This window comes from Trichoplusia ni, chromosome 5 (genome assembly GCF_003590095.1).
Source record: "Trichoplusia ni isolate ovarian cell line Hi5 chromosome 5, tn1, whole genome shotgun sequence".
Lineage (NCBI taxonomy): Eukaryota > Metazoa > Arthropoda > Insecta > Lepidoptera > Noctuidae > Trichoplusia > Trichoplusia ni.
The window spans coordinates 12,926,652-12,948,388 of NC_039482.1; the positions used below are offsets into that span (position 1 = coordinate 12,926,652).

General features: G+C 34.9%; 3 protein-coding genes across 4 annotated transcripts in view; 1 reads left to right on the forward strand and 2 right to left on the reverse strand.

Moving 5' to 3' along the window:
• The window catches only part of LOC113494558 (fizzy-related protein homolog), a 42,624-nt gene extending 31,947 nt beyond the window's left edge, over positions 1 to 10,677 (forward strand). The window contains exons 4-9 of the mRNA XM_026872949.1: positions 469 to 603; positions 2,686 to 2,800; positions 5,194 to 5,315; positions 7,714 to 7,882; positions 8,474 to 8,583; positions 8,851 to 10,677. Coding sequence (XP_026728750.1) covers positions 469 to 603; positions 2,686 to 2,800; positions 5,194 to 5,315; positions 7,714 to 7,882; positions 8,474 to 8,583; positions 8,851 to 9,027 — 828 coding nt within the window. The 3' untranslated portion in view covers positions 9,028 to 10,677. The remainder of the gene's footprint in view (positions 1 to 468; positions 604 to 2,685; positions 2,801 to 5,193; positions 5,316 to 7,713; positions 7,883 to 8,473; positions 8,584 to 8,850) is intronic.
• Positions 10,678 to 11,412: 735 nt separating this feature from the next.
• LOC113494559 lies at positions 11,413 to 16,031 on the reverse strand. 2 transcript variants are annotated; one of them, XM_026872951.1, is made up of 5 exons: positions 15,341 to 16,031; positions 14,974 to 15,109; positions 14,657 to 14,767; positions 13,779 to 13,911; positions 11,413 to 12,618 (listed from the first exon to the last, which is right to left on the reverse strand). In XM_026872951.1, the coding sequence occupies exons 1-5, from the start codon at positions 15,471 to 15,473 to the stop codon at positions 12,328 to 12,330; spliced, it is 804 nt and encodes a 267-aa protein (XP_026728752.1). In that variant the 5' UTR covers positions 15,474 to 16,031; the 3' UTR covers positions 11,413 to 12,327. The 2 variants fall into 2 exon arrangements, with proteins under 2 accessions (XP_026728752.1, XP_026728751.1); XM_026872950.1 differs by having other exon boundaries at positions 14,974 to 16,031.
• Positions 16,032 to 16,579: 548 nt separating this feature from the next.
• LOC113494560 lies at positions 16,580 to 21,512 on the reverse strand. The gene is made up of 5 exons (XM_026872952.1): positions 21,474 to 21,512; positions 19,671 to 19,810; positions 18,653 to 18,754; positions 17,956 to 18,085; positions 16,580 to 17,331 (listed from the first exon to the last, which is right to left on the reverse strand). Exons 2-5 carry the CDS (start codon positions 19,802 to 19,804, stop codon positions 17,041 to 17,043), a joined length of 657 nt encoding a protein of 218 aa, XP_026728753.1. The 5' UTR covers positions 19,805 to 19,810; positions 21,474 to 21,512; the 3' UTR covers positions 16,580 to 17,040.
• Between the last annotated feature and the right edge of the window lie 225 nt (positions 21,513 to 21,737).

Sequence of the window (21,737 nt, forward strand, 5' to 3'; positions counted from 1 at the left end):
GCTACCGAGGGTTCGGCTTTCTGCGTAAATGGATCATTATTTTAATTTCATTTTAAGTTAACTGCACACTTCTGCTACACTTTTGGTCATACGACCAAAAGTGTAACAGGAATTATCCAGTTTCTGCATATGCATGATGAATTTCTTAGTCATTTTTGAGAGTCCTGTGTCACTTATTTGGTATCACTTGTGCCAATTATTAAAAGCTTCTTAGTCATTGTTGAGGGTTGCGCCTGATTCATAACACTTCGACCGATTCTTAGGACATAATATTCACTATTTACCTACTGAAACAGTGTTAAACGTTTCCGTATTAAAACTCAGTGTGTTGTCCAAGTACTTGCTTGAATGAGTTTATCTTTCTACACGTCTTTTGTTTGTCTCCTACTCAGCGAGGCAATAACCTCACACACAAATATTGGCTGTCCATTTCTCGTCGTGTTAGTTACATCGAGTGTTGTTTAACAGGTGACGCGGCTATGTGATCTGTCTTCGGAAGGTAACGCAGTGACGTCAGTCGCGTGGAGTGAACGAGGGCACTTGGTAGCGGTCGGCACGCAGAAGGGACACATCAGTGTTTGGGATGTAGCTGTTAACAAAGAGGTTTGTTTTAATATCTTTCTATCTTCTTTAGATATGTACCGATGCGTGGACTTTTTTTAGGTAGGCTTGATAGACTGTGCCCATGCCTAATCGCATCGGTTCTGCAGTTTAACTGTGCGTAACATGCGTAGGTATGTTTTGAGGTAGTTATAAGCGATTATAAAATGTTGAGGTATTCAGGATCCATGTAATAAATCAAAGCTCGTGTGAATTGGTTGAAATGTAGTGAAAACTCTGAGTCATACAAGCCTTTACTCACAGTTGACGCAGTTTTTTCTTTCAAAAACAAGGCGTCAAGGACACTGCTCTTTCTTAAAATCTTGATTTCGAATCTTATAAATACGAAGAAATATTTAGAAAATCCGTGCAAAATAATACAATTGCTTTAAATTACTGAACACACACGAGTAATCGGTCACTGGATATGGGTTCGGCAATGTTATCGCTTAGTCAATATTTGTAGTCTGCACATAGATGAGTGCGCAACAATAGTCGGGTTCAGAGTCGTTTTCAAAAACAAATACATGACTGACTGTTTCCACAAGCAAATTTGTGGTTTGGATTAAATCATAATTATATTATTTACGACATTTCTTTTGCCAAACAAACTCTTTAAACGAACCAACGTTAGTCAGAACACCCGATGACTTTAATGTGTTACGTCCCTTTAGACAAACAACTGTAAACTTTCAATTCTGCTCGGTAGACTAAAAAACTTGCATTGCCTTATTAGGATAATCCTACGAAAACATAAATTTATTAATTTAATTGAGGTCATATTTCCGATTTACACTTCTTTTAACAAAAAAAAACTAAATTATGAAGTACTCTTTCGACGTTAGGTTTACTAAGAAATCCATACTTACCTCTGATAACAGCCAGTATTTGCGATACCGCTATCTCTACCTAACTTAAACAGGAATTGGCTAGGTTAGTATTCTTAATCTGATATGCTGAACGAATGCAAGTGCAGTCCAGAGTGTCGGTAAAATAAATCAAGATGCGTGATGAAGGTGGATTCATCGAGAAGTTATAAATGTTTGGTATAGTTCTTTGTATACAGAGGTAATATACCAAGTCTGGATGTTTCCGGACCGGTTACTGGTGCTCCCTTTTCCGCATGTAGGATACAAATTGCCCCATTGAGCGAAGAGTGGCTTTGGGAGGCTGTCAGTCCAGCCATCGCTCCAGAAGCGTAGAAGTCCCCTGGGACGTTCGTAGGACGATTCTTCATTTTACTCCACTTCAAACTACGTTTCTTAAATACTCCATCAATGGAGATTGATTAAAACCCATTAAAAATATTGTTTTCTTTTATTACATGAAGAGTTAATTGATAAAAGTCTAATAGTTAGTCTTTATAGCTGAATGTCCAATCAGGAATAGTAACCAGTTCTCAATAAATTATGCATCCGCAATTTATCTGAGCACTTGAAACGCGGATGCATAAGTTTTATTGGTAAACTACCTACGCTCCTGGCATTGCTCGCGTTATATTTCTAGATTACGTAGGCTTTTACACGCCTAGGTTTATTTCTACGATCTATATTTTATAGTTTTATACTATGTGTAAAAAATCAATTATCAATCAATGGAAAAAGCTTATTATCTCTTTATTGTTGATTTCAAAACGTAATTTAGTATTTATTGCAGTAATTTTAAAGATCACGTTCGAAAACTAGACTTTCTGAAAGGCAATTTAGTATCTACACGTGCTGGTTGTATTAATTACTAGAACGATTCACAATGATTTATACGAAATTAATTATTACTAATGACGCAATCTGCATTTTTTTGCAATTCCAAATTGGTTTTAAATTGATAGACATTTTACTTTATATCGAATGACATGAGACAGTGAATTTAATAGATTTAAATTACCCCCACCCAGGTCTCGATCATAAAACCCATGTTTTTAGTTTGTTTCTGAATACCTACTTCTACTATTATATTCCGCTACTGTCGCGCTATTGTCCATCTAATACAGACAGTTATTTATAGAAAATAATTGTCTGATTTTTTTCTCTTGTAGGGGAATCAATATCCAAAGTTTAGGTAATAACCTCGAACATTTATCTTCAGGTAACCAAGCTTCAAGGTCACATCGCTCGTGTCGGTGCTCTGGCGTGGAATGGAGACATCCTCAGTTCCGGCTCCAGAGACAGGCACATCCGGCAGAGGGATACGAGGACACCACGTAAGTACTTAAATGTGTTATTGCAACTGAAATATAACCCGAAGTCTTGGGCAAAACGAAAAAACATCGTACAATTATTTCTAGGTACCTTTTCGGAGTTAAATGAAAGAAAAACAAAGGAAGACTAGTTTGTTTCTGATTCCAAAAGCCAGTATTTACACAATAAATTATTATGTGTTTATGGAGTTGGTAAAATAAAATACGAAAAAGAACGATATTTTTATGTGTTAAAGTTTGCATTAGTAGTCGCACATTAGCACAATCCAATCGTTACTCACTTACACGTATTGCAATTTAGTTACTTTAACGGCAATTATACACAATATTTTGCCTTATTATTACATAAACTAATTTATTTTTGTAATCGTTATTAATACCATGTTATGACACTGTTATCCATAAAATTACATTTAGATCACCTATCAGTCATCACTTTAAGCAAATATCACCTTATTAGATATTTATTAAACGACATTCACGCTTAGTACTTGTTACAAGATTTTATAAAGTAGGTACGTAGAATAAGGAAGTGTTCGTTCTAACAGTAGTACCTAGTGTACCTACGTATAGTATGTCTAGAGACAGCCACTTAGGGAGAAGAGATACTAGGGCGCCGACGTACCCGCCGCCCGGTTTGCTACTACCGATTAGGCAAGGGGCTCTCAAACTTTTATGTAAACAAAGAAAGGAATTATATTATTTCTACAGTGCTTTTTTAAACAAAAATAATGGTAAAAATAAAAAACAAATAATGGTTTCTTAGGTTTACGCGAATGTTAGACATTGAAATAAAACTACTTTTACGGATTTTATCGTGGTTTAGTTTAAGATTTTAGTTCCCGACGTTTCGACACCTCGGCAGTCACGGGCAGACTAATCTGTAAAACTAGTTTTTTTTTGTTTTCAAAAATAAATAAAATGATAGCAGTTTAATAAGAAAATGGTAGTAGTTTCTTCTTTAAATATCACTTTTCTTCGCATAAAAGTTTTGCAATTTTTTTACAAAATGTCAAGTTTATATTCGAATTGTTTTTATATGTACAGTTTTCCTTGTAAAGGTTGATATAAATGGATTTAAATACAATTCTTTTCCTTTACTTATCTTTAGTAAATTAGTTATATTTAATATTTATTTGGTTATGATTTAAATGGTCTTACATAAGATATCTATATATATTTATTTATTTCTGTTACTTACCCAGGTTGTGGAAGTCTGTTGTTTTAATCAGACAGATTATATTTTGTAAAGCTTACGAAAATACGTTACATGTCTTTTATCGCTGTAATCTACTTTAATCTTTTTCTTGATTTTAAAATTTCAACACTGGCATAAAATTAGGCATTGTCTGTCAATATGTGTGGTATCAAAAGTTTGAGAAACGCGACCCCAAGCACCGTTGCATCTCAGAGGTTCTCTCGCACGACTTTGAGAGTTCAACGACAATGCAATTATGCAGCGTTGTGTTATACTTGCTCCTCTCGTACAGTCAGAAACAGAATCCGATTATTGCCAGTATTTCCCGCTGATATGTACCGGTCAATTGTTTCTTTTAAGTATGTATTGACTATAATAGGTGTTAAACCTCTTTTGTTACTTTATCAAAAATACTAGCTCATCTCGTGCAGTCAGTAAGAGAAGACGGTTAATATAATCCGATTGCAGAAGTACAAGTATTTTTAGAGTCATTTAGAAATTGGCCACTATTATTTTAAAACTAATACAGGTGTCAAACTTATTTTACAAGGTACTTATAAGTACAACAGAGTCTGTTTACGACCACGGTTAGTGAAATCTGGTCCAAACGTTAAGCCATCAAAGGTTAGGGAAATTCCCGCTTTTCGTAATTCAATATAAACATGCGACGTGTTAGGGCCGTCTGTGTCTCAGTATCTGCGCAAGATAGATCTCTATGGGATTTTTTTTCAAATTCCATTGCTGACCGTACTCGCCCCTTTCGTCAAAGCAGCGTTTATAGTCTGCAGCTACGGTACAGAGTTTACTGACTCTTACTATCTAGCTTGCAAATGTTGTTGTTGTTACGAGGATTTAAGTACTATTGCGTAAACACACGTTAATATATCCCATGTGTTTGAGTTTGAATATTTTGTTAGGTATTTGTTTTAACTTAAATAATTTTGAGTTTGTAGAACCACCCATGTCACGCATAATTTATGGGTTTTTATAAATAATCTATCATCATCTACATCATTGTCCACAGCCTTTGTTCTCCCAATACTGAGCATAGGCCTCCCCATTCTCGTGCCAGCTTCTATAACTTGTATGTACTATTTAACATAGGCAAAAATAGGCGATTTTAAAACCTTCTTGTGTAATTCTGATGTGCGCTTTGTTTTGAATTTACTAAACCATTTTCCATTTGTTTAATTCGCAGCGGTGCAAGCTTCCCGCGTCCTCCAAGGTCATAGACAAGAGGTGTGCGGTCTCAAATGGTCGCCGGACGGGCAGTCGCTGGCTTCCGGTGGCAACGACAACAAACTCTTCGTATGGTCTATGGTAAGCCCCGAAAAAACTTTTTAGTGACTCATAATCTAGATGTACGGAAACTGTTGGTAATAACTTTATTACGAGAGGAAACGTGTGCAGTTTTATGTTTTTTTTTTGTATGTAAAAGGTTATTGCGCTAGAAATCTTGTGGCCTTGTGGTGCATCCTTTTTAAAGAATAGAGTATGTGAAGAAACAAATAGAGGACTTACATTGAAAATTGTTTAAAATTCTTTAATTTGTGGGATCAGTGGCGATAGGCGTATGTAGGTGAAGGTGTATGTTGCATTTTTTGAATTTCCATATACCATAATGTCTCTATACATAACATATTTCCATGATGAATTCAAAGATAAATAAAACAATAACGAAACAAAATGCGTAGACTTAATGCTCTCCAGAATGAGAGACCACCGAAATCCGAATTTAAAATGATGATACCAGCACAATTATTTCTGCGTAACACCGCAGATAATTCACAGACAAGACGGTTTGTTAGGTATTATCAAGATAGACAAAAATCGTAATTAGACTGTGCAAAAAGTGACCACCGTTTCCAAGGTAGAACAAAGTAGTTAATAATGAGGCAATTGACGTAATTCGTCGGTGTTAGCAAACGTATGTGGATTCACATCAAACTAAACTATATTTTAGTCCATACTTCATAAGGTATAAGGTTGAAAGTTGATCAAATTAAATGGGTTTTTAATCAGTCTTAATTGTGAGAATTAGCACCAAAACGTACTAGTGATACACATTATGTGGACGGTGCGGTGTTAGATTTGGAATAAAAATAGTTTCATATCTATTATTTGACTTAATGGGGTCATTAGCTCGGTGTACAAGCAGCTAGACTTTACATTGAACGGACGTCTTTTTATAAACGACATCTTCTTTTAATGATTATAATACCAGGCTGTAGACACTACTAGGCACAGATCTCTCCCATTTAAAGTTATTTTTTCTATTGAAGGTCTTAATCGGTGGCTTACAACTTAAAAAATAAATATGCGCCTGAAATTAGAACTCCCTTGTCAAAGTACACAATTTTAGAGCTCCCATTACGAATATGTAAATCCATGTTCGAATGTTTGACTCCATGGGAAGACTAGTATTCACATGTAAAACATAGTTTCTCATGAGAATGCCTATGGGAACCCTTACATTGATAAAGTTGCGGTAACACGCAAAATTAACTCTCGCTGCGGTAATAATTGTTTCCGGGATGATAAAACATGTATGTAGGTATATCAAACGTTTGTGTAATACAAATCGAATTAAAAGTTATGTTTTAAATAGGTTTTTGGTTTTTTTGTTTTTTTTTTTATTTAGGTTAGCCAACAATTATTCACGCAATAAAATATATATATTTCATATTTAATAATAATTCATAGCATAAAAATTATTACTTATAGGCTAACACAGCATGCACTTGAAACGAATTACAGAGAGACAATATTGCAATAAGCCAACATTGTGTAATAATTATAACTACTATCCTTATTAGTTGTTACTGTGACCTAAAATAATAAAAAACAAAGCTTAAATATTTATTACAAAACGTAAATAATTTTATACAAATGCCATAGTCAATGTACCAGCAATCGTTGTTTTGCCATAGAATTGAGTGTTAGATTTAGGGCGGTATGAAAAATAGATTATGTTCGATGCTTAGACTTACCGAATATGTACACAAAATTTCACAAGAATCGGTGGAGCCGTTTCGCGAGAGTTCAATTTCGTAAACCGTGACACGGGAATTTTATACATATATTAGATTCTGTCAATTCGACGAGAAAAAAATAACAAATTACTAACTAAAATGAGTCTTAATAGTTAGCTTCCGTTTTCAACAGCTACTGTTGCACGCAAGGTCGTTTCTTGCTTTAGTTTTATGTTCTTTTTATATATTAGATTCAGTTGTTTATGATTTGTATTATTAAACGATATTCAGAATAAATTGTAATGGGAATGAAAATACGATTCGTCATTATAGGACCGATTTTATCAGGAAAAATCTATTTTTACACTGGTGAAATGAACTGCAGGCAATTATATTATTTGTCATTTAATGACCTTCACGCAATTTTATCCTGAAGTTCATTTTGATGAAATTAGGTTGATATTGACATTTTTAATATATTTATTAATATTTTTTATACGTGCGTAGATTTCTAATGAATTTGACCCTTAAAATATACTATTATAAATAACTACAAATAAATAAAATAATAAATAATAATATAAATATACCATTTAAATAAGTTGTAAACACTGTTCCCGTATTCTCATCCATTGTATTACGTATTCAGCTAATGAAAACCTCAACACAGAAGTTATTACTTAAAATTTCGTCAGTATAGATTAAATTTAAACACAATGTTATCATATGTAATTTCTCGTCCGCAGCACTCGACATCCCCCGTCCAGACGTACTCCGCGCACGTGGCGGCGGTGAAGGCCATCGCGTGGTCCCCGCACCAGCACGGGCTGCTGGCCTCGGGCGGCGGCACCGCCGACCGCTGCATACGCTTCTGGAACACGCTCACCTCGCAGCCCATGCAGTGTGTCGATACAGGTAACCAAGAAAATATGATATAACATCATTATTACACGTCTTTTTTTGAGAACGATGGAGTCGACTGTCTGACTATCTGACTACCCTGAGAAGAAATGAAATCATTTATTCTGTAAATAAGATATATCATCACGTTTAAATGTCTTTTTTGAGAAAGATGGAGTCAACATTTCATATCTGACTATCTTGAGTAGAAATGTCGAAACAAACTCAGGGAACCCAGTCTCTTTTAAAGTCCAGACAATTATAAAAGCAATCAAACAAACAATAATGAAGCTAATGTCATGATATTTTTTATAACAAAAAGGTAAAACCGATAAAAAAAGAATCTGAACCAAATTTGAAAATTGTTTCATCCACTCAGAAATTTTGAGTTAAAAGTAAACGGACGTATTGAGAACCTGCTTCCTTTTGAAGTTCGTTAAATTGGGTAGAATTTTTGCAATGATTCTCCTCTCTTTTTCATACATTCAAACAGCGAGATGAAAGTCTGATTAAAACTGCATGAAAGTTCCCCTCCAACGGCGTTCTTATAAATTACCTATCTAAAAATGACAAAGTTTTGTTATTAACATTTTTTTTATGTTCTAGGCTCTCAAGTATGCAACCTGGCGTGGTCGAAGCACTCCAGCGAGCTCGTGTCCACGCATGGATACTCACAGAACCAGATCCTCGTGTGGAAGTATCCTTCCTTGACGCAGGTTAGTCTCTTTAAAGGATGAATTTGCACTATGTAGGCTAGAATTAAGAAATCGTTCATGTGTAAAATCTATTTTTTTTAACTTAATTCAGCCACTAGGTATCTAGGAAGTGTTTAAAGAACAAATAAATGTTATAAGATTATTTTGGGATTCAACCCTCAGTTAAATTCGGAGCATAATAAAGCCAAGTCTTAAACTGATTTTACCTCCAAAAAACACAAGAAGTCAATTCAAACCAAATACTAATAACCATCCTTCTACCTACAGGTTGCAAAACTAACCGGTCACTCATACCGCGTCCTGTACCTCGCCCTATCCCCGGACGGCGAGGCGATAGTCACGGGCGCCGGCGACGAGACCCTCCGCTTCTGGAACGTTTTCTCCAAGACACCCTCACACAAAGAGAACAAGAGCGTCCTCAACCTATACACGGCACTTAGATAAACTTATATTATATAGCACCTATATAGATAACAATACGTTTTGTATATACTAGTTTTACTTCACTTTTTAGGTTATGTAAAAGATTTCGAAGTATTTTTTTTGGGTGTTAAAATAAGCTGGACTGTTCGTTCATTTGTTTGTGTAGTTGATGGCTCATTTGTATAACTAAAGTTAGATTTTTAAGTGATATAGGACTATAAACGGTAGTCCTATAGCCTCTTCGATAAACTAAATGTTAATGCAAATGACCCACCGAACTAAACGAAAAGTTTTATACATAATGTACACTAATTTGTGTATAATTTATACATATTACATTGTATATTTGATTTAGATATTGGTTGTACATAGATTTCTGTACAGATTACGATGTTTTGCGGTTCTTTGATAGAACTGTGTCGAGTCGATTATATGTTTCTATGTATTTACTGTTACAGAGTGCAGATTAAAGATGGTCTGTAAATAAACGGGAAAAATCTGTTCATATTATCATAAAACTGTGTTTATCATTCGTATGCAATGCAAAAAGCTTGAAATTAACAGTTTTGTGGTGATATCAATTATAGTTATTCATGAAAAAGCGTTATAAAGTCAATAAATTAAAATAATAAAATTGTAATATTCAATAATGTGTCCAATATAAAGGTATATAACCAGACTGCTGGGCAGGTAGCGACAGATCTTTTCTCTGCACTCTTATTTTGTGTCATTTGAGCATAGAGGCTTGATAATATACAATCAACTTTACAGAACATGAAATTAAGTTAAAAATACACTATTCAGGCGTTTAGTGCATTTTTAGTTTAGTATCCGAGACTAAGGATAGATGTCGCTAGCGTGACGTAAGGTTTGCGCAGTTGTGATAAAATGAGTTCTCAATGCTGTCTTGCTCGCTCGAGCACGTATTACCTGGTTAGAGCGAGATAGCATATCTTGAACTCCAAATATCCTGTGCAGTTTGTAATATTAGTCACGCCTCTATCTCTAAAATAATTTTGACTTAACAAAAGAAAATGAAATAAAACAACTAATTTTTAGAAAGCTTTATTTAAATTTTGAGACTTATACTTATGAAAATAACGTTCAGAATCGTAAATTGATTTCGTTTTGAGTTTGTATACTATGATTAATGAAAACCATTGTTTTTTTTTTCTGTTCCAGCTATTTTTAATACGACTATGTTTCTTTAAAAGCGATTATATCGGTTTTATTCGAATTTCGGTCGTTGGTACGAGATGATGAGGAATAGTAACAAAAAGTGTAGGCGAGAAATTCAAAGAGAATTAATTGTACGGAAGTACTAACTTATACAGCTAATTTTGTAGTTTTAGTCGTTAATGTATAGATAGAAATGGAATCGCATTTATTAAATGTAAATCTTAAGTTTATCACACTAATTAGAGGTGCCTCTTTGATCTCATTAACAACTTACGATCTTGATATGGCAACACTTTTTTTTTATAACTTTTTCTTCTTAACCTTATTTATTATTCCTTCTGAATAGTTTATTAATATTTTATTTTTTTATAATTTATAGTGTTTTTTTTTGAAGAAAGTTGCATAGATTTGCTCATTCCTATAAACGAGTCGCGTGAATCATTATTTATGAATCCTATATAATTTTGACAAGTCTAAGCAACTATTCTTCAACATTTATTAATTAAATAAAAACACTGCAAATTATAATATATTCTTCCGAGGTACCATCTAAACTTAATATTTATATAACTTTCAATCCTATTAGTTTTAGTGATTAACATAATAAGATATATTTTTGACGCGTGCAATGTAGTTATTAAATTGTATTGTGTATATAATTGAGTGTGACTATAGATTATTACTTAAAAACAATGTAATCGATTTTTGCTGTGTCCTAGAAAGGCGATAAGACTGACTGTAGTTACGTTTGGTATTCAAATTTTTGAAGTTTCACGTAATAGGTACTGAAGCGGCATTATCCATTTTTCAAAAAATAAAAATTGTCCTTAAAGAATTAGTACATCATTGAATTTATTGTTCTCCGTAAAAGCTACTGTTGATGTATCTATCTATTCATTTCTTCTATGCCAGAGAGGAATGTCGAGTTTGCGTCATGTTATTAATGTCAAATATCTATCTCAATTAGAAAACTATTTATATATATATGTTCGTATCATCATTAAATAACTTTTTACTTACAGTCATTCTAGAATGCAGCATACTTAGCAATAGACTAGCATTTTGAAAGTAATAAACGTATATAGGTATAAACTCCTTGCCTTTTTAGGACACGGCTCGTATGTATTAATTAAAAAGGGATACGGAACCAAAAAAATAACATTTTGTTCATTAAATTGTGTTTTGTTTTGTCTTAGACATTTTTTGTTTTGTATTATGTGTTAAAGGAATAAATTGTCAATTTTACTTGCCAAAAAACTTTTTTAGGACTTGTAATTGACAATTTAAAATACATGTTTTGTAGTATAAGAGACAAAAACGTGTCAAGTAAATATTGTAGTTTTCAAACATTCCTTAAAATCTTAAGTTTTAACTGAAAGCATTTAAATCGTTTTTATCTCTCGTACTACACACGAAATACATATTATTAATGCGTCATCATGTAAACAACAGTTATTTATAATATCAAAGTTAATAGTTAACAAATATCCGATTTTTCTAACTAAACTGTTTTCTGAACATTCTTGTGAAATTCCTTGTATATTTATACTAGTATCTTAAGCATTCGTAGTCGTCTACTATTTATAGAAAAGAGTTATTTATATAAAAATAGAGTGAATAATATATTAAACATGTATAGACTGACGTGATCCATTTTATGTTGTTAATTTTTAATATGTATTTTAGAATTAAATGTTTGATTGTGTGCTGTATAACTGGTTTTTTTCTTATTATTATTTAGCCTTTACATGCAAGTCGTAGATCTACTGTTGATTCCTTGGTGTTGATGGTTGTAATTGAATGTCCAACAACCTTGTTAATTTCTTCAATTAGGTATTTAACTTATTAGTACTTCATATAGATATGCAAACACAGTAAGTGATGTCTCTAGTGACGTCACTTTCGGTAAAGACCAGTGAGTTTTTATTTTAATGTCAATTAACGCTATCATCCCCCACTACCATGTGCATCACCATTTAGGCGGCTTATCGTCTAATTTTTTATTGATTTCATAAAAAAATACCCTATTCACACACTGGCAGTGTAGTTCGTCATGATATCTGAGAGTATCAAGACCAAAAATAAAGTAAATTTTCAAATAAAACAATATCCAATCTGCAATCCAATGTATTGCTGCCATAATTAGTTGCATATCACCTGTCTATCGCTGATGTGCTCAACACTATTTATGATGTGCATGATGTACTCCTTCAGACGGTCTTTGCTTCGTTGTAAGTAGCCCAGGACGTTGCCCTTCTGCGCGGCCTGGTTGAACTCTTCTATATAAGGATAGTAGTTTCGGGCGAGGTGGGCTAAAGCTTCCAATGTTTCTAACTCCTTCACATACATTAATGGCGAACTCTTAATGTGATTGTCCAAACTCACGGAACAGAATATTTCCTTGTCACATATTTCTTGTTTCAGTCTTCTTAGCTGAAATTTCATGTGTGGATGACATTAGGATTATTAGATTTGGAAAAATCGCCACAAGTGGGACGACTCCATTGAAGTTTCATTGGAGTATTTTCCCGGCAATCTATGCAAGTAAAGAACGAAGGAATTCTTTTGCCCTGCATTGGGACACTAATATGAATATTCTTGTTCTTAGGATCACAAAGTTGAAAATTAAGTAAGAGGAAATATTTAAGGTAATTTCTCATTATTTTATGTTATGTTAGTCAATTATTAATCTAGACTAGCTGACTTGTTCCCATATAGTAGGGCGGTATTTTTATTATCCTGTGACACAAAGAAAAGCCAAGTGCCAGTCAGACTGGCGACACTGATCTTTCTACTTTTGCAAACAAAGTTGTTCACTCATCTCGTGAGTTAAATTCGATCTTTATTTCTGATATATATTGTTTAGGCAGCAGCTAAAATACATTATCTGTGGAAATGTTAACAGTCCAGCTGTCACGGTTCATGGGCTAGAGCCTAGTGACGACAAGCGGAATATAGGAACATTGCGCAAGACAACAGATTGCCAAGAACTTAAAAAAAAAACATAGGCACAGACAACGGTGACAAACTTTGCCTTATTGCAGTGTAATCATACATGTATAAATGGTCGTTAATTGAGCTTAAAGTTAAAGCAAGGCACAAAAAAATGTGTCACTTGATTGACGAAAAATCGGAGCAATGTTAATATGAGTAGCACATGCATGTCATCAATAGTGAACCACTCCATGGTCGATTTTGGAGCTATGAGTTTATTAAACAGAGATTGAAGTACGGAATAACGATATTATTCCAGAAACAGCGGCGGCCTTACCCATTGCGAGGCTCCGGGCGGAACCTAACCTAACAGAGTTTGGGGCGACGGTAGGACGCCACTGCCCAGTCTAGTCTTAGTTATGAATTCGTTAGACTTTATTTAAAATTGGCGTTCAAAAATCTCGCCCCTAAAATAAAATATGATTTTAGGGGCGCGAAGCCCCCGCAAGAGCGAGGCCCCGGGCGATTGCCCCGTTCAGCCATTCATAGGCCGCCGCTGTCCAGAAACTAAGCTATGTCACATGTAAGAAGCATATTACATTCGTTGAAAACGATTGACATGAAAAGCAAAATAAATCAAATAGATTTTTGGTACTTACTTTGGGAATATGCGAGTTACCTTTCCTAATATACTCTTCAATCATTCCCGCGACTTTGTCTGCGTTAGCCAGACCATATTTATAGTAAGTTTCGACGGTATCGTAGTACAATCCGTCATAGACCTGTTCGAAACTGGAAAAAAATATGTAAACCTCAAGAAGGAGAAAAAAGCCTAGAAGATAGAGTTCTATTGAAGAAAGAGAGAATAGTCCTTAAAGGTAAGTATATATTTATTTATAAAACCTAGAAGATGATTGATGACTGGGTATAAAACTAGATATCCATTAAGCCGTAGGATAGATAATCAAAAACTATTAGTACAAGTATTTTTACTTTTATCGGAATAATAACAAGTAGTCAGTAGAATTTGATACACTATTATTCGAGGATCGAAAGATAATATACGTATCTATTACTATTATTCTCAAGTTACTGAACTCTTGTATTATGGCAATCTGTATGGTTTACATTTGCTTTCTACTTCTTATCTAATAATACAATCCCTACTAATATTATAAATGCGAAAGTAACTCTGTCTTTCTGTCTGTCTGTCTGTTACGCTTCCACGTCTAAACCACTGAACTGATTTTAATGAAATTTGGTACAGAGATAGAGTTGACATTGAGAAAGAACATAGGTTAGTTTTTATCCCGGACTTTGGAAACGCGATATAACCGACCTCGACGCGGACGAAGCCGCTGGCGAAAAGCTAGTAATAAACAATTCTATAAGATAAAGATAGATTGAAAGAAGAAAGAAGTGGGTATATTAAGCAATGCCCAAATTTTACCTCTAGCGATCTCCAATTTAACATCCGATCTTTCTCTTTTACCCCCTAAGCTAGCGTAGTCAATATAGTCTATGAATAAGTACATACTCAGCGCATGAATTCCTGACAGCTCGTGCCAACGCCATCAGAACAGCTAGAAGGGCATTATATTGGTGAGCAGCATCATTAGGGTTGCCTGCAGATAGGGAATCGAGTAGCCTGCAAACAATACAAAAAGGTTTAACACTTTAGTGAGCAGTTGTTTTTTTTCTGACGTCGACGTTCAAGGCGAACAAATCCAAATCTTCATTAAATATGCTTGGAACGATGAGCAGCTGAGAACCGACAAGATATCGGAATAAGGCTTTCAATAGCTTCATTCAAGGGTTGACACAAATAGAATCTAAAGGCAGGCAGGTACTCACGTGCGTTTCCTCAAATAATTCCCGAAATTGTCAACCAGTTCAAGATCCTCGGCATATGACTCCGATTCCTTCGGTTCAATTACTGGATCGTTGTCAGTAAATGCCAAGGAAGATCCCCCATTGAAGGAGCTGTAGTCTGTATCGAATGGATTATTGTCGTAACTTTTATTAAGATTTCTTGGCGAACCTTGGCTATGGTGGAAAATAAAATTCCTAAGCAGAAACGGATTTAATTGAGGAGGGGCCTTATGAGACAAATAGCTATCGTCAGCAAATCTCGAACTGACGCTGTATTGCTGATTGGGTTTTTTATTCGCACTAGGCATGGGTCCTGCTGTAAATTTAGGAAATGAAAAGTAGGTTGTACCTATAGGATGCTTGTTTAGAGGTGGAAGGTTTCCTTGGTCTTCGTTAAAGAACGGATAGGGGTTATTGCTATTGACTCTGTATAATGCTTGGACGCTCGATAGATAAAGTAAAACAGGTAATATTTGCCACATTTTGCCTGTAAATAGAATGAAGGAAAAGGTTATTTGAAGATAGCAGTGCACTTCTTGCGTTTAGAAGACCCGGCTAGTATTTAAATAATATATGGCAATAGGAGAGATTTTAATATTCAATCGCACTTACCCAAAAAGCGCAAACTACTTGGTAAACAATATTGAAATCTATTATTTATATATTCCTCTAACTTATACCGTTACTTGTAGTCGATTATTACCTGGTTTTAATACAGACTGAGGTTTTAAACATTTTGTTAAAACGTAAAAGATAGTTCTCAATGAGAATAGAAGATTTATAAACTACATACTACTGTCATAGGCCTTAATAGAAAATTCTCTAATGCATGAAGACGACAGTTCATAAACATGTAATTTCAACACTAAATGTCATTTTCATACACTTGAGCGTAGTGTTTACAAAAATGTCGGTCCTTTTGAGGGTCTGGGACTGGTCTGAAAATACAATTCAATAGACCTTTTCTACTTTTTCATTTTGAATGTTTTGGAAAATGAAAATTGTCTTTATCAAAATACTAAGTACCCCCCTGACTTTGAATCCATTCTTTATTTAATGATGCCGATTTCCTCCCATATTTTGATGATACTATACAACGGTCCAAGACTTTTGTAGGTACTTTAAAATGTTTTCAATCCCTTCGATAAACAGTAGAATGTTATTAAGCGGATTTTTAACACATTATTATTTAATGCTAATACGAACCGTGTGATAAAACAATTAGCCGCGCTTGTAACAATTACTCACAAATTAATAACACAACGGGTACCGTCGGTTTTCATGGTACTTTAAATTAAAATACCCGTTACTAGAATAATTTAACGTAATAGATGGCTCACAGGAAACAACTTATGGTCAAAAAGTTATGAACTCTTTTTGACCATCTTAATCATCCAAACCATCAAAATCTAAATCTAAAGTTTAACTTTGTCAATTTTTGTTGTTTAGAAAAAGGTAAAACAGTTGCCTAAATAGATTATTCTTTTTCATACCCAGTCATGGAGCAGGTGAAACTGAACGAAATATTTTTATATCATTTACTGCACTGTGAGGGACTACTTAAATAAAAACTGTTTTCAATTCCAAATAAAGTTTTATTTTTCAGGTCGGTTCAGACATTAAATATTGAAACTAATAATTTTATTGTTCGCTTGCCCTTATAAACCAATTGAAGAATTTATCTGAATTTAGTTGCTGAGTATCTGGACCCCAATTCCGCTATGTCCAATGGCCGAGGAATTAATGACAATTGGATTAAATATGACACTATTCGTAATCGGGGCCCTAAGCTGACATGACCAAAATGCTAGCTGATACAAAATGATAGACTGTATAAATAGCCGAGTGTAATTGGTTGCCAGGCTTAGCCCACAGTACTTCGTGTCGCATTTTCGATCCCCGTGCAGGACAAGCATTTGTGTGGTCCACGAAAGCTTGTTCAGAATCTGAATTTATAAATATGTCTCGAATGTTGAGCATGAAGGTGAAATACTAATTGCGAGAAATGTTATTAAAACAAAAGGAAAAGTAGTACATTTTGAATGTAAATCAGCATCTTAATCCATTAATAAAGCCTACGTTCAATGCTCGATAAAGATCAGCTAATGTTAGCACATACTTCTTTAATATCTCTGCTCCTTTTATCAGAAACTTTTGAGCGTCTAGGTTTTTGGTAATTTTCTCAATCTTCTTTGCGTTTTCATTTTGTATGATAGCCGCTTTCCCGGCCGCGATGAAGATCGCTGCTGCTTCTGCGTACTTCTGAAGGTCTTGCTTAATAAAATAATCCACCACTACGTCGCATTTTGGCCCCACACAATCATGTATCAATTTAGATATCTGAAAAGTATAAATAAAATTAAATCCAGTTCGAAGATTGATAGGAACAGGGCCTCAATTCTGCTGTTTCCAACTTCCGATGGATCCGATGGATGAAAGGATTCAATTTGAAACTGTTCCTATTCTCCTAAGTATTTTGCCAACATAATAAAAGGGGCCCAGGTAGGTTAGCATGCGGTTACATTCCAATGTGACCTTTACGTAGGTATGTCTTTAATCCATATTAAGATTACAAATGCGAAAGTATCTCTGTCTATCTGTCACGTCAAAACTACTTGAACTAAATTGTTTCACAGATAGTTTAGAGAATGAGAGAGGAAATAGGCTGCTTTTTAACTGGAGAAAAGGGTTGTAGGGGGCAATGGGGAGGTCAAAGACTATATGAAACTTTTTTTGGAATAGACTACGGCTTTGTTTGGAAATATGTGCACTGCAGTTTTTGGGTATTTTCGACGGGTTTCCATGGAAACGGGAAAACCTGTGCGCTGTAAACTAAGTCTCCTTAGGCGGAATCGCGAACAACAGCTAGTTACGTGATACTTATTTTTAAAATTACTTCACTTGATGTGTCCAAGTTCTTTCTTTATGTTACAAATATGCTTATAGTAACAGAATAGTTCTTACGATGGCAGATTTGTGTTTAAATCTCTCGAGCAGGTTATTAACTTCGTCTATGGCCAATTGTGGTCTGCTGAGTGCTAATGGCAATGAGCTGTTTAAATCTTTCTGATAAATTTCAGAGTACTCCTCGTAACTGAAAGCAAAACACACTTTTAAGTAAGTTAAGAAATACATTTTCCAAGAGAATGGTATTACCTGCCCATCGTTGTATCCCATCGTTTTGATTTTTTATATTTTGCTACAATGGCAACAGATATTATAAATCATTTGCGAAACTCTGCCTTTTCCCACCAAAAGAGACGAACAGATTAAATATTATTAGTATCAGTTTTAAAGAAGGTGTAGTTTATAGGGTAAAATCGAAACCCTATTACTCTCTCTTGTCTGTTCATCTGTCTGCTGGACAGGATCATCTAGTCAACCACACGGCGCGCGTTCTGGAGTCTGGGTGTCTTGAGCATGTGTTGTCACAACTTTCACACAGCGCCATCTAGTCTCAAACTAAGCAGAGCTCGTATTATGAGTACTAGACAACTTATAAACATACCTACTTATATAGGTATTTCAAAATACACACATATTATAGAAAAAAAATACACCCGGACGCAAAATAACTGGTCGTGCTTGTCACAAAATAACTTAATGTTAAATAACTATTGATATAAGACATAGGTTACTTAGCAAGTAAGTCAATACATACACACAGCCAGCCTGCCCGATCGCTTCGTATGTTACAACGTAGACGATTTGAGCGTATTGTCGTCGAGGGTCATCCAGGAGCGGTATATTGCCTTCCATAGACCTGGTTCAATAGAAAAAATAATAGATTTAAAAATCTAAAATCCTACTTTTTAAATATCTCTCCATTAAGCGGGTACAGCCGTTTTTATAGTTGTAAATTACATTGTCATCGGGTTTGAAGTTACCCTGAAAACAGCTTGCTAGCTTATCGGGAAGTGCCTCAAAATTGAGTCACAAAAATCCAACCGGAATGACAAACAAACAAGAAGAGTGTATACTCAAATATGGGAAAAATACAGGACAGGATTTTAAAAAAATATATACTTTTCTATAAAACGAATTACTTTTTGACTTACTAAACCTGCATGTAATGTCCTAATTATGTAAATTCTTTTGTAAAGCCCTATTTTCTATTTGAGACTCTTGTTTTCTTGATGAACATTTTTGATCTGTAGTAATAGTTACCCATAGTAACTTTATCTATAACTAGCTGCTCTTCACGGCTTCCCCGGCTTGGATGTCGGTTATAACTCTCATAAACTTTATTTAACGCTGTCGAATGTATTGTGTTGTATTTAAGATGTCAGCTACCTCCATACCAAATTTCAGCGAAATCGGTCTAGCCGTTTGCGCATAAAAACGTAACAAACATATACATATAAACACACTCACATATTTTTTGCATTTTAATATAAGTGTGATATGCCCTGCCAAGGGCATATGAGCATGTCAGTGTGATACTCTTTTTAGAAGCACGTTAACAAAGTATAAGTAACTAGCTTTTCGCCTGCGGCTTCGTCCGCGTCGAGGTCGGTTTTATCGCGTTTCTAAAAAATGATAAAACTATCTTATGTTCTTTCTCAAGGTCAACTCTATCTCTGTACCAAAATTCATTAAAATCAGTTCAGTGGTTTAGACGTGAAAGCGTAACAGACAGAGTTACTTTCGCATTTATAATATTAGTAGGGATTACGTACAGTATGTTTTCTTTCAGTGCAGCCTCTGCTATTTTGATTTCCTCCTTATATTTCAAGTAAGGAGGCACCTTCGGCTCGCCAGCCATGCCAAGCTGCGCGCATGCGCACACGAAGAGTAACAGATGCACCAACATTGTTACCTAGGAGAAGAAGATTTATGTTTTTTGAGTGGGCAGGTGTTGAAGTGAAACAGCGATATATGGCGTTTCTCTTCCACACTGCAATACTCTTATTAAGACAGGAAGTGTTAAAGTTAAGCTGATTAATTAGTAAAATAATTATACGTCTACATGCTAAAAAGTTATGGCTGTGTGCTAGACTTTAGGCACTTTAGACTTCGTCGCACACTGGCCACGAGCCACCGGCCACACAACAAAACACATATTTACTGTAACTTTCACGCAGTTTATATAGAAGAGCGAGCAGTGTCTTGTAGCGTGTGGCGACCACTAGCTTCAACCTTATGCGACGAGTCCCTATAAACTGCAGTAAATATGCTGCCCGTAGCGGCGTTTTGTAGTTGTGGCCGGTGGCCCGTGGCCCGTGTGCGACGACCCTTACTGAAAATACACTGTTATAGTTTCATTGTTAAGTTCCTCAGTATTCAATAGAATTTGATTACTGAAAAATACTTTAATATTTTCATTGTTTATCTTAATATTTAATTTAGTTGCTTCAATCTATTTTTCTGAATTCCCTAACCGATTTTGATGTTATTTTTAATACAGTGGATGCATTGGACAATGAAACGCATACAATTTGGATAAGAGCGTAATTTCTATGACTTACTGTTTGGCTGTCGATCCTGATTGAGACGCAATAAGTGTGATATTTTGATGTTCATATTGAGCACTATTTATATAAACCAGTTAATTAGTTTTGGCCATGACGCTTAAACCGTTTATTTTAATTGCTTTATTAAAGCCTGGTATGTCTAATAGACATAAAATTGAGAGCATTGTTTTCTCTAAACATAAATCAACCGGCTATAAGTATAGATTGAGTAGCATAATGAGTGCCGTATTATCCATAAGGCACTTTAGGCTAGTGCCTAGGGGCCCACTATGACCAGGGGCCCAGCACGCCCGATGAAAAAAAAAATGAAAACAAGGTAGAAGCCCACATTATTAATACTATGCATCTAAAAAAAAATCTATAAATTTTTCACTGAATGAAAATAACTTGAACCAAGGCGCTCCCACTCCTTTGTTGCTTCGAGGCCCCTAGGTCCGGCCGTCAGCATGACATGTATTGATAATATAACCCATAACATAAGAAACTCAAAAATAAATTAATTGCTTTATGAAAGTGTGGTGAAATTTATTCAATTGTGCTCTAATCTGCTTTTTTTAATAAAACTTGGCTTCACCCGTATTTTTGCCTATTTTTTAGTCGTACTTTCATTAATTGTTGCAATACAAATTGAGCAGATTCAAAGACAACAGACGAAGAGATCACAAACAGACAGAGTAATATCAAAATAGCGCGTCGATTTTGTACTATATACTATAGCACAAGTGTGACCAAACCAAACCCTTTGTAAGGGATCAAATGAAAATACAGATAGTAACGCCATCTATGACACAGCTTGAAAACTTTAAAACCGGCAGTGTTGAAAGTGTTAGTACTGGGAATCAAAAATAGATGTCGCTAGCCGATAGCCATAAGAATGTCTTTTCAACAAAGCTAGGTAGTTGCGAATTAAGCGAATGTCTAGTGATCTACGAATTCCAAGATGAATGTTAACTTTGCTACAAATACGGTGTAAAGTGTAGGTACTAACAATATGTAAGCTCAAAATACCTGAGTGAGTTACAGACGTCAAAATTAAATGTAGGTACTACGAATTTGAATCACTTAAAAAATATCACGTGTGCTGTAAAAGTGAAATTATGCGAATCTGAAGAACGAATATCCTCGATTAGAGACGATACGTAATTGTACCGATAATAAACTGATAAAGAAACTAGATATTCGTGGTAGTAACAGAAAATTCATTGTATTGAATTCATCTTAATTATTGTGGCAAAATGTTTAGGAGGATAACAATCATGTGCAGCAGAATTG

Excerpts from the sequence above, each read along its gene's own strand:
- LOC113494559 (XM_026872950.1), bottom strand. The coding sequence starts at position 15,473 with ATGTGGCAAATATTACCTGTTTTACTTTATCTATCGAGCGTCCAAGCA. Across the intron at positions 14,768-14,973 it reads AATTATTTGAGGAAACGCAC|GCTACTCGATTCCCTATCTG; the intron begins GTGAGTACCTGC and ends TATTGTTTGCAG. Across the intron at positions 13,912-14,656 it reads GTCAGGAATTCATGCGCTGA|TTTCGAACAGGTCTATGACG; the intron begins GTATGTACTTAT and ends ATTTTTTTCCAG.
- LOC113494560 (XM_026872952.1), bottom strand. The coding sequence starts at position 19,804 with ATGTTGGTGCATCTGTTACTCTTCGTGTGCGCATGCGCGCAGCTTGGC. Across the intron at positions 18,755-19,670 it reads GCACTGAAAGAAAACATACT|GTCTATGGAAGGCAATATAC; the intron begins GTACGTAATCCC and ends CTATTGAACCAG. Across the intron at positions 17,332-17,955 it reads TTAAACACAAATCTGCCATC|ATATCTAAATTGATACATGA; the intron begins GTAAGAACTATT and ends TATACTTTTCAG.